Source organism: Mesocricetus auratus, unplaced genomic scaffold (genome assembly GCF_017639785.1).
Source record: "Mesocricetus auratus isolate SY011 unplaced genomic scaffold, BCM_Maur_2.0 Super-Scaffold_2245, whole genome shotgun sequence".
In the NCBI taxonomy this organism is placed as follows: domain Eukaryota; kingdom Metazoa; phylum Chordata; class Mammalia; order Rodentia; family Cricetidae; genus Mesocricetus; species Mesocricetus auratus.
Window position 1 is genome coordinate 43971457 of NW_024429180.1, and position 13016 is coordinate 43984472.

The following is a 13016-nucleotide window of genomic DNA, read 5'->3' on the forward strand; positions in this document are numbered from 1 at the left end:
AGCAGGAAAGAACCTCTGCAACAAAATGGTGCCCAGCATGAGGCATGAACCCACAACCCTGAGATTAAGAGTCTCATGCTCTACCGACTGAGTTAGCGGGGCCTGGTGGTCATCCCACCAATGCATATCCCAAGAAGATAGGGACTGGCCCATTTGCTGACTGGTGAGACCTCTGCACCCAGGAGCACCTCAGTCAGTATTTGTTGAGTGAGTGTGTAGACATGCAAGTCCCACAGTCTGTGCAGATAAAGCTCATCTCCCATCTAGATAACCCTTTCCTTCAGAGTTCCAGGAGCTGAGCAGCGAACTGCCATATTACCTCTCTACTACCTACCACCGTACACTCAACCCTGCACATCAGCATTCAAGTTCTATCATCAGTCACTTTTTTCTATTTCAATATATATGAATTTATATTTATATATGCATGCCTTTGGCTGATACTTATAAATATATACATGTGCATAACTTTTTTCAAAGCCCGTTTTACAACCCACACATAAAACCCTCATGAAACACGTGTTGAATTAAGCAAGTAAAACCTTGAAATGACCTTTGACTTAGTGACATTTCTAACCGTGCCATCTATTGATTGCTCGGAATTACTATTTCAGAGTGTGGCAGGCAGCAGAGCCTGAACTTGGTGTCTGTTGAGCTGGGTTTCCCCGTGTGTCACTTCAATGCTGGAAAAGTGGCCCTCAACACTCATCTTCTACTCGCACTTCTGTAACACGTGAACGCGAGCACAAGCGGCACCTAAACATGTGTCCTCCCAGCTATCACCAGGGACACGGCAATCATACGGAGCGATGCACAACAGCAAGTTTTGCAAATAAGAAAGAAGCTATCAGTCACCTCATCTGCAAATCTGGGGGCGCGATTGCCGCTGCAAAGGCTGCGGAGGAAAGATGCGGTGAGCACCACAGCAGTGAGGGGGAGGGCTGCTTCGACTGTCAAGAGCAGAGTGCAGAGGCAAACAATCTCTAGTGCAAACAGCCAGACACGGCCCAGTCAAAAGCCAAAAGCCACGCTCAACACCGGCGTGTAGAGAAGTTACCGTTGAACACCTGTCACCCACAGTATTTGGCAGTGCCGCAAAGCATTTTTGAAACCAGGAGAGAGCTTACCAGAAACGAGCTGCTGGCCAGGCAACCCCACGGGAACCATGCCCAAGTTATTCATAGCTGTGGCCCAGGCTGTGGGATCGGTGACGGACATGTTGAGCTGGGTGGTGTCTAGGGCTATACTCCCCAAACCATCGGCTGCTGCAGGAGAAACAAACTCAGCTTAGTGTCGACAGGCAGGGCTCTTTCTTTTACAGGAAATCATGTTTCTAAAGATACGAGGCTTCATTTAGCACACTGCCGAAACATTAAAAAACCACTGTTATCTATACTACACCGATAATTTCTCTGGATGTAAAAGCATCAGGATGGGAGCAAAAAGATGGGAGCATAAAGAAGTGTGTTCGTGGAACCTTCTAGAAGAAAACTTAATGACATGGAATCTGTATTGTTTGCAGCATGCCATCAAAGAGGCACCTCTAGGAAAACTCAAGAGATCATTTTCCTCCTCTCAGTGAGGCAACACTTGTGTTAAAAGACAAGATCTAGAAGGAAGCAGTGGGAAGGTACTGCCTAGCAGAACAAGAAAGATAAATGTGTCTGTTTCTGAGGGTTATGCTGGCCAGGCATCCTGTCTAACCATCCAACAAGGAAACTCTTGCCAAGGACCAAAACGGGTCCTGGCTGGATTGGTAAGGTGATCACTGAAGCGTATCTCCTCTAAGGAAATGCACGTGTCTATCTAAAATAACTCTTTCAGAGTACTCCTTCCTTATTACTTTACTTTTTAAGATTATAACACAATTACATAATTTCCCCTTCCCTTTCCTAATTCCAATCCCTCCCATAATCCCCTTCTTGCTCTCTTTCAAATTCATGGCCTCTCCTTAGAATATTCCTTTGAAATACTGGCTGATAAAACCATTAAATAAAATTAGAAAACAAATAGCAGGAATTAAACAGAAAAAAGAAAACCATGTTAAATTTGATTTTTCACGTTTTTTTTTTTTTTTTTTTTTTGCTTTTCTTGAGTTTCATAGCCTCCTCTTGTCCCCAGGCTCTGGCCCCTGATTCAACACGGATTTTCATGGTTGGTTAAGCTTTTCCAGTAAAAGTGCAAATGATCTGGTTAGTGTCTCACACTGGCCCCCACCGTTTACCTGCTGCCATCATCTGAGGGAGCTCCTGAGGAGGACACAGGGCAACACTCTGGAACACAGCTGCATCTACCATTGACTGACAAGCACCATGGGGCTCCCGGGTGCTTCGACAGCTGAGTAGAGGGTGCTCTGGGAGAGCATTGGACTCTGTAAGAGAGGAGAGGGCTGTGGTGAGGAAGGGGCATTCGTAGTGAAGAGTAACAGACTGCTGTTCCTTAAACACAGAACGGAACACAAAGAACCGGTTCCAGCAGCAGGGCACAGAGCTCGGCGCTTACTGCCCAGCCCGCGGTGCTGGGGCGCGGTGTCTCCTTGCTTAAGACATTGTGCAGGTCAACTTCTCACCTCACCTGGCCCAGGGCTGGCGTCTGGGCTTGTTCCGGTTTAGCCTCCCGCTGCAGCCTCTTTGCCTATGGCCTTATCAGTGCCGGCACAGCCTCTTCCACACACTGCACACCAATAGCCAGGGCAGGCTAGGGCGAACATGATTTCTTTTCAAGTTAAAAAAATTTAATTGATGTTGTTATTTTGGAAGACGGTCATCTGTGAAATGTATTCAAAGAGGACAGAAAGTAGGGAGGAAGAATAAAGAAAGCAAGAACCCTTTTTTTCTGTAAGGCTGGCAAAAGAGCGTACAATTGTCAGAAGAGGCCAGGGGAATACGGCAGTCTGTCCTGGGAAGAAATCTACAAGGCTGCAGTAGCGGAGGCAAAATGTTTGTTTTTTGGTTCTACAAAATGATGAATTTTACTGGCCCAAATTTGTTATGTGTGTGTGTGTGTGTGTGTGTGTGTGTATGCTTGCATGCTTGTATAGAGAAATGCATTTTGTTATACTCCAGTGTTTCTCTAATAAATATAAATATTCAACACACAATAAGGTTACAAAGGACCTCTCTGTGACATTAATTATAAAATTATAATGTCTTTTCTCCACCCTTACAAATGCAAAAGTCAACTATGCACACATTCATAGTTTAAGTGCAATTTTGTCAGTTGTGAACAGATGAGAGACCAGTAGACTGTGCAAGGTGACACCTACAGTTAAATATTTGTTTTCGTTTAGGTGTAAATTTACTTCTTTCTGGAGTCACATTTCTGCTCATACTTTTAGATATTCTAGTTTTGAGTATAGTGTGAAACTTGAGCATTTCAAGTTATGCTCTTTAATTCTTAGGGCCAAGTCTCAGTAACCCACTGCCTAACAAGTATGATGCTGCCAGAATGCTTCCTACCCATTCAACTGAAATGCAAGCTCAGGTCTCGGTATCTCAAGAACAGGTGTACAGTGAGCACGTGGTCTTGGGAGTTCAACTTAGAAGGGCAAATGAGATGCTGAGGAGTTTTCCTCCCAATTACATATCCCCTAGCAGTGGATGATTCCAATTTGGGGAACAAACTGTATTCAGAACATATATGTCAAAACTTTCTGTGAAGCAGAACTACCAAATGAATCTAGAATGTGCTGATGTATTGTACACCAATTACCATAGGCGACAAATGCCACAAGATGGATTCTTTACATACAAACCAAGTTCAGCAAACACATAGCAAGCCTGAGTGTATGCCCTGCAGCTGTCCACTCATCAGCACTATGGTGAAGTCTAGTAATGCTTTTCTCTCTGCTCCAACCATTGCAGGGCACCAAGGCTGAGCCAATGCGCATGTCTCATTCTTCTCTTCAACAGCCCTGAAGTGGAGCAGCCTCGGATCACCACAAGGTCACTGTTTGTCTTACTTGGCTCCCTAAATGAAGTGTAGTTGGCTCCCTTCCTCCAGCTCAGATCTCCACAAGTGGATATCAATCATACATTTTTTTCCCCTGTCTAATGAGTTTGCAGTTCCAGAACACTCTATCAGGGAATATCTCCTTACTTTGTCGGCTTTATGGCTTGTGCCTCTCTGGTGATGCTTAACCTTGACTTTCTCTACAGTGTTACAGGGCTGGCATTAGCTTGTCTTGGCTCCACACTGTCTGTTCCAGTGGTAATTCTCACTGTGGTGGTTATGGCTCTATACAGGAGCATCAGAGGCCCTGGGGACCCATGTCTTTCACAGCTACCTTAACAACCTGCTGCTATTTCAAAAAGATTGTTTTATTAGCAGGATGGGGTTTGTAAACTTTCATTTATCCCTATCTTGAACTCGGTGACTTTCAATTTATTATAGCTCTCCAGCTTCCTAACCCAATGGTTTTAATTACATACAACTTCTTGTGGCTATTAGGTACCTAGGATGGTGTTTCTGAAGTAAGTTCATTCCTACCAGGTATTTCCAGTGGTCTCAAGACTGACAGGATACTTTTGTAAAAATTTAAGCTGATTTGATCACATGAACTTGATCAAATGGGAATACTATAAATACTAATTACCACATGGTAATTTATGAATGAATGCAAGAGTGGCTTTTGTATTTTGTTAACACTGTTTCAACCATTCAAACCAACTTCCCTGTCTTAGTTTTCTTATTTCTAAACTATATATTCTTAGTGATGTTTATTTACACACAGATACGGGAAGTTAAGATTTACAGCTAATAAAGTACTTTGAATATTGTAGGTGATAATTATTGTTATTTTATTTGGAAGTGTAGTGTTTCTATTAAGATATCCTGGGATCTTTGTGTTCTGGTGTATAATTATGTAATTAATTATAAAACAGTGAATAACACTTGATATTTCTAAAAGTAAGTGTTGCCCTAGTTTTCTGTACCACACCTAAATTGTAGCAGGCCATTTCATCCCCCACAATCCCTTTGTAAAAATAACATCATATAAAAGATGGATGATTTTTTCCTCTCCAGCTTTTCCTTTCTATGCAAATACAAAAGCTTTTAAGAGCTTCCTGACAAATTATGAAATTGGTGGTTTCTGCTTACAGGTTTTACTGAGGGATTATTATTATAAAGCAATCAGATGTACAGAGTGTCAAGGATAACAAGAGAGCTTTGCCTGGGCGTAATGGACCTCCAACCTGTTCTTTAGTGAAATATACTGAAAGCCAAAATCTTACACCTAATTTCCCAAAGGTTTAACAAGATACGTTTTTGCTTAGTACTTCACTGGATTATATCAACTGAGCAAAAATGTCTGAAATCTCATCAAGCCTACAAAAGTACTCTAGTTTAGGAGCATGGGATGCCTCCCCCCTGGGAAGCACAGGGCCTCCGAGTCCTTTCTAATGCTGTATATACCAAGGACAAATATTTTAAAGAAGAAAATCCACCTGCGGCTGTCCACAAAAAGGAGTTTCCTGTTAAAAGGGGCAAAAATCAGCTAGGTTTTCAAAACATTTGATTTAAAAAGATGAATTTGTTTGGCCCTATTTCTTATACTCATGCCTATGTTAGTAGAAAAACCATTGCAACGAGTCAGTTGTATTAATGTCTTTAAATGAGATGCGACCAAAGCAAACTTACATCATGTGATAGTTGAAGTCTCATTTGTTAGGAACTCCTCATTAGCTATGGTTGATGTGTGTAGTGAAAAGCTGTGTATTCATCCCAAATTCATGTTTCTCTATCACTAAGAATATATCTGCTATCGGTGCTCAGCAGGAGAAACTGCTGACCATTTCATACTTTAGAGAGATGTTTCATGGATTAAAATGATGGGATATCATACAATTAGATATATGCTGTGGCTATGTCGACGCCATGCTTTTAAAACAGCCGTCTACGATAATACAGGAGGTGCTTTGCCTCTCCTACCAGTGCACCGGGGAACTCCAGAGTACCCTTTCCACTGAGGAACAGTTAGAAAGCTTTTGTTTTCTTTTCGCAAACATAGACCACAAAGACAAGCACTGCAGAGTCTTTTTCCATTGTTCTCTAAGGCAAGCCAGTTATCTTCCTACTGAGTGTTTCACTGCTCAGGAGATGAGAGGAATCTGAAAATTTGAGGACAAAATGAATCTGCTCTTCCAAACATGTTTTAAAAGGGCTAGGGGATTAGTGGTGGAGAGATGTAGAGATGACTCAGTGGTTAAGAGTACTGGCTACTCTTCCAGAGGACCCAGGTTAGATTCTCACAACCCCACATGGTATCTCACAACTCTCTGTAACTCCAGTCCCAGGAAATCTGATGCCCTCTTCTGGCCTCCATGGGCACTACATACGTGTGGTGCACAGACGTACATACATGCAGACAAACACCCATACACATGCAAAATAATAACATAAAAAGAAAAACAAAGAACACAAACACAGTCATACATATAAACAATTAAAAAAACAAAACAAATGCCAGTGGTGGTGGTACACGACTTTACTCCCAGCACTCGGGAGGCAGAGGCAGGTGGATCTCTGTGAGTCTGGGACCAGCCTGATCTACACAGTGAGTTCTAGGACAGGCTCCAAAGCTACAAAGAAATCCTGCCTCGAAAAACCAAGCCAAACCAAACCAAATGACACCCACCCAACCAACCAACCAAACAACAAAACAAACAAACACAACCAAAAACATGGTGAAAACACAACATCTGGCATTTTCCAAGTACTAGAGAAGGGTTCATTGGTGGCCACCATTATAGAGATAAGTCACTACATTGAGCCACAGAATATCAGATGGTTCACAGGAAATGTAAACCACAATGAACCTGAAGGAAGATGCCGTTGGTATTCTTGTGGAAAGAGGCAGGAGAATGGACTTTCTCATCTGTGCTCCCACAGCATGCCATTCTAAGTTCAGGATGATTAAGACGATTCATCATGTTTGCCACCCTGAAGCTAGCAAGCACAGTACATGGTGCAGAAATATCAGCAAACTCTGTATTGCTTCTTAATTCTTTTGAACATTGGGAACACTTTGAAATAGCTTAAAGCTGGTAATGAAGGGACAGATGATAAGAGATAACCTAAGATCTTAGATGAAAAAATATTATGATGGCTTTAAGTCTGATAAATATACAGGATTCTGACTGCTTATTAATGATCACTATCTGCTAATTAGTGGCAAAGAAGAAAACTAAATTTGTGATGGAGAGTTTTAGGTAGAACAAATAAATGGGGATAAATGGGGAGATTTGCTAAGCAGTAATACCCTTTAGGATCTGCATTTGTTTATTTTAGGTGTATGAGTGTTTGCCTATATACATATCTTTGTTCCATGTGCATGCCTGGTGCCTGCAGGGTCAAAAGGCAGTACCAGAGCCCCTGGAACTGAAGCTATGGAGCTATGGATGGGTGGTTATGGACCATCATGTAGGCACTGGGAACCAAACCAGGGTCTTGCACAAGAGCAACAAGTGCTGTTAACCACTGAGGCGGCTCTCCAGGTCTGCCACCCTGCCTCAAGTTGTTCCACTCTATTAAACAAAGCTAAGAGGGTCCTTCTTCAAAAGGAGGAGAAAGCAGAGGCCATTGCTGTACAGTGGCAAATCCAGGGAGGGCAAACCATGTAACAGCTCCTATCAAATTCACAGAATCAAACACTCTCCTTTACCATGCCCCCCCATTACTTGTATAGTTATAAAATCACCACAGACTTTTCAAAACTGTTGGGTTGATATTCCTATCGTAGTGTACCCTGAGAAGAGATGCCATCTCCGTTCTGCATATTCTTCCTTTAGTTTTCTCTTTAAGGTAAAAAGACAAGGGAGTCACATAATCATTCCTCTGTGCTATCACTCTGTACCTTCCATGTACCAGCTCTTCTTACTTCACAGACTCAGTTTTCCCTCTACCTGAACCCTTACCTGGAGAATGGATCTAAGTCTGGATATAGTCGACTCTCACCTTCACTGCTAGTATTAGTCAACACTAAACTTAGGATGACTAAGTGAACTTGTCAATACCCAGCAAGAACACAGAATATGATGGGATCCCCCTCCCCCCTCCACATAAACAGTATGTATCTATACACTTTCAAATCATGTGTGCATAGGAAGAGGAAATGAAAGAAAACAGGAACATTAACACCAAGCAGTTTGATGCCAATCCGAAGGCTTGGGGGTTTGAAAGCTAAAGAACACAACAGGGAGAATGTCTCTTAGAAACCAGAATGAAGATGGACTTAAAGTGTCAGAGAAAAATAATCTGAGAGAAATGTGTCAAAGAATGCAAGACAAGCTTGTCCTCAACAAGTCATCTACTGGAGTTCATGTCCCAAACCTCCTCCAGTGCAGTGTCAAGGGTGGATTACCACAATACATTCCCTTTGTGAGGTTTCTTGCAGCTGCTGTATGAAACAGCCCAGATCTATAAATAACTGCATCTCCATGCCCACTAACCAGTACATTAGTATGACAGAGGAATAAATGTATAGTAGGAAGGAGGTGAAATCATTGGAAGAAAGGAGACTTTCAATTTGGCATGGACCACAGAAGATGAAAAGCAGATCTGGCCAGTTCTCAAACACTAAGTTCCATTATGGGGACTGTGATTATAGCCTCCATTTTTCTACTTTGTCAAGAAGCCAATTTTATGCTCTAAATCATCTTCCTTTTATCTTAGGTAAGTGATGATCACAGAATGGCTGAGGCATTACCTCACCCTCAACATGTTGCCTGTCTTCAGAAAAAGGGCATACAAAGATGGGCAGGCAGCAAAGAGGCAGGGCTCCTCTGAAATTACACAACCTAATAACATGACCCAAAGAGATTTGTTCATGTAAGTAAACAAACATGGGTAGAAGAGCAAAGGCAATTACTTTTTGACACAAGAGAAACACTATTCAACATTTTAGATTCTCTCTCTCTCTCTCTCTCTCTCTCTCTCTTTCTGTGTGTGTGTGTGTGTGTGTGTGTGTGTGTGTGTGTGTGTGTGTGTGTGTGTGTAGAGAAATGATAGGGGCAATTATTTTCCTCAGGAAGCCTTTACTTTTCAAAAAGGCTACACTTCGTATTTCTGGATTGAACAAATAATCAAGGAGCAATCTTGAGACCTTCAGGGAAAAGCACTACTCTTTCCATTGAAAACACTAAGGAGATAGAGGGCCTGTATACTCTCTTGACCATCTATCTGTAACTTTTAGGTCTCTGAAGACAGCTTTTAAATCGCATGACCTTCCACCCAGAGACTACTTCAGGTTTCCTAGAAAGGGTGATATTATATTTGAAAACTATTTGTGGAAAACACAATAGCTCAACCAGTCCTCTTGTGAACAGATGCCAATCAGCGCCCTACCTACACGATCTGTTCTCTTGGGTTGCTTTCTACCTTCTAAATATAGTAATATTAAAACAATTATCACTGCTCTACACCCCCCCATGGTGAGTTATTAAAAGAAGCACCATCACCAGTAAACCTGTGCCTGGGTTGATGAGCCCTCATTATAGCAGAGCTCCTGGGATTCATGAACACCCCTTGGTTCACAGAGCGCCATGGTGTGCAGAATTAAATAGAACTTGAAATTCATCGCTTTCAATTCCTTCCAGTACAGAAATCTCCAAAATGTTCTTCACAGGCATTCCCAATCATAGCCAAAGCTGATGCCTGACCACCATTTCAAATAGTTCTAGGATTGGACAAATTCCCTCTCTACCTGTCCCCTTTCCTGGAGAAGAGATCTAAATCTGACCTCTGGTTTCAGGCCTGCTTCCACAGTAACGTTCAGGGTTAGAAAAAATAGGCCAGCTACACCTGGAAGAAGGTTATTGTCTCTCCACCACCATCTAAGCCAGTCACAGATACATTTATGAAGGTAAACATGGGCATAGCTAGTTCCCCACCACTGTTAATCCCTGTCTCAGTTTTCACTCTCTTTCCTCTTTGACTTCACATATGGGGCCTCCATGGAGTAAACCAACCTGAGAGCTGTAGGCAAATGGAAGCTTTATCTGAAACAACAAAACCATGGGCTGTTGGGACTGAGCAAGAGAACAGAGAGAGACTCCATTAGAGAAAGGAGCCGATGTCGGAGCAAGACTTCAGGCAGATTCTAGGCTTCAAAAATAGAACTATCAAGAGAGATGAATTCTTCCTACTGAGGACATGAGCAAACACGTAAAAGAATAATTTTCACATACGTATACTATGAAAAGATAGTATCTGTCACATACTTCTTGGCCAAATTGATACACAGAAAACATTTTTCACAAACATCATTAACTTCTTACAAGAAGAGGGGAGAGAGAGAGAGAGAGAGAGAGAGAGAGAGAGAGAGAGAGAGAGAGAGAGAGACCCTACATCATTGTACAGCCTCTGCCATGGGTGGCTCAGTGTTTTCATTATGTGCTCATTTATACCTTGACCCATGCATGGAAAACAAATTAAGACACGAAGTGAAACATTTTAATTGTTCTGGGTAAATAACTGACCCCTAAATAGCTGCAAACCCTGGTAAATGAGTTATCTATTTCCAAAAAGCCCAGGGCAGAGCCCTGCCTGAATCTACGGAAATCTACTTGCAATAAAATCCAGATCAGACCCTGACCAGCCTGAACCAGTGGCTCACCCCGCTTGACATTTCCTTTAGTAGAGTCTCAAAGCATGGGTTAGTTACTCTTTAAGCTAATGGGGTCTTAATGATGCCATTGCAGCCCAATGAATAAAGCATTAGCCCTGTAGCCAAGATGCCCTGGGACTTAGACACAGCAACTCACAAGTCTTCAATGCACTGCCCCAGGTCAGAGGCCTAGCTTTCCCTACCTCAAAATTCCCACAGATACCTAGCTTTCTGTTCTCTAAAAGATCACCCATGACCCTTTCCCTGGTGAGTACCAAGTGGGCAGGGAAGGCGGAATTCCCAGACCCCAATCAAACAGTGTGCTTACTCCATGATGGGCCACACAGAAAGCTTCCAGGCATTCTTAGGGAAATGGATGGGGCCCAAAGCCTGATGTAAATGTATGCTGGGCATTTGCTAGAAGATTCTAGTCTACCAGGGAGCACTCTGAGGAAATGGGATAAGCCCCCGGTGCTGGTGGTTGTGTTCAGCAAGACTCCCATGGAGGGCCTGGGGCAGAGGAAGGCCTGTGGGACTTGAACACAGACTTCTGAAGTTAGAGGTGGGCAGGGTTCACACAGAAGTGATGTTGGGCTCTGGGAGTGTCTATGATTCAGAAATGAGAAAGACCGTCCAGGGGCTGGAGCTGGAGCTCAGCGCTTGCCTCATGTGCATAAAACTCTGGGTTCAACCCTGACCCCTAGCACCATGTAAAACTGGCGTGGTGGGGAAGCCTGCAGATTCACCATTCAAGACCAGGAGGCAGCAGGACCAGAAGTTCAAGGTCATTCCTTGGCCACATATTGAATAACACTGAGGGGGTGGCTCTGGCATTGAGGTAGGGTTGAAGGTCACTGCCACACCTTGCTGCTGCAGCTCTAACAGATCTGCCCTTTCTATCTTGCCTAGGCTTTCATAAAGGCTATAGATGCACTCCCCTCCACCCTCATCCTCTCTGAATCCCCAAGGGGAGACAGCTGTCCTTTAAGAAGCCAAACAGACGGCTCCCTTAATCACTGTCAAGTGATCTTCTTTATACTTCTTTATACGAAGAGGAAAAAGGAAGAACGGGGAGGGAGGTATAAGCGACAAGAGGGTTGGAAAGGTAGGGCAGAGGAGGGGCGGGGCAAGGATAACTAATACTAAGGATGCTTAGTATAAATATAGTTTTAGAAGAAGTTTGATGGAGGTACCTCACACAGGAGAATTATGTTCCTTCCAGAGCACAAATTATTAAACAAATATCCCAGTATCAAGTGTGGAATACCTTCCTAAAATTGGCCAGCGCCATCCCAAAGATCCTCAAGGCAGTAGAGGCTATTGCTTCTGCTTTTAGCTGCCTGGCAGAACTTGACAATAAGACGCTGTTGCTGTAGGTGCCACATATGCCGGTTACAGGACATGGAGAGATCCAGCTGAAACTGGCCTGGAAGCTTCCTCTCTGCGGGCTAGCTTTTATAGTGCTGGAAGGTGCAGCGCAGGCTGCTGGGGGGAGAAAGGTCCATTAGCAATGGTCGTACCCAGCGGTGGACTCTACCTGCTACAGTAAAAACCAGTCTGGGAAGATAGGCCCATTGGAGCAATTGATTGGAGACAATCAATTGTTTTCTGATTGAATTTAAGGCCTACTCCACAAGGAAAGTCATGCCCAGTACTGTAAACCTGGGCAGCAATCCATATTAGCTGGGGAGGCCACAGGCCCCAGGAAAGAACCTACTACTACTAGTTTTCTAACTGGGCACAGTAGCAAACTGCCTTTTAAACCTCCCATGTTCCCATCAATTAGTGTGCCACTCAGCCTTCATCAGAGAATGTCCCTTTGGAGTAGACAGCAGCCAATACAGACACTCACAACTGATCAAAGTCCACAGGGAAGTAACTATGGGGTGTTTGGCCCGAAGTGGATACCTACATCATATTTCCTGACCTAAGACTCAGGGAACACTGAGGAAGAGGGGTGGGAAGATTGTAAAAGGCAGAGAGGCTGGGCAGGACTGCTGCGAAACCGTGTCCTCTGGACGTGACATGACTGATGGACTCCTAACTCAACTGCATAAGACCTACACAAGATCTAGCCAATCAGCTGTTCATCCTGATGCTCCACCCCTTCCTCAGGGACAACTGACAGTTAATGGTGGCTGCTAGAAAGGGTGTGACTTTGTTCAGTGGTATGGTCACTGTTAAGTTGTCCATGGTTCAGTAAAAGGCTTCCCGCCCATGCCCACACAGACTCCTATTAACTTCAGTGGATGACACATGCAAGTAGGAGGGGACTTAACAGGAAGTAGGGGGGGTTTCGGCAGGGGGAGAGAGGAAGAGACAGGGTACTAGAAGATGAGAGGGACACATGTGGGGAGCTGTCACGGAATTAAAAAAAATACACGAAAAAGAAAAGAGAGTAGAAGAAAAG

General features: G+C 43.5%; 1 protein-coding gene across 5 annotated transcripts in view; it reads right to left on the reverse strand.

Moving 5' to 3' along the window:
- Enox1 (ecto-NOX disulfide-thiol exchanger 1) overlaps window positions 1-13016 on the reverse strand; it is a 557937-nt gene that overhangs the window by 195493 nt on the left and 349428 nt on the right. For all 5 annotated transcript variants that reach the window (XR_005881833.1, XM_013114092.3, XM_013114091.3 and 2 more), the window contains 2 exons: window positions 2225-2371; window positions 1128-1265 (listed from right to left, as the gene is read on the reverse strand). Coding sequence is in view for 4 of the 5 variants with exons in the window: in XM_013114092.3 (XP_012969546.1) it covers window positions 1128-1265; window positions 2225-2297 (211 nt within the window). In the remaining variant the exon portion in view is untranslated. The remainder of the gene's footprint in view (window positions 1-1127; window positions 1266-2224; window positions 2372-13016) is intronic.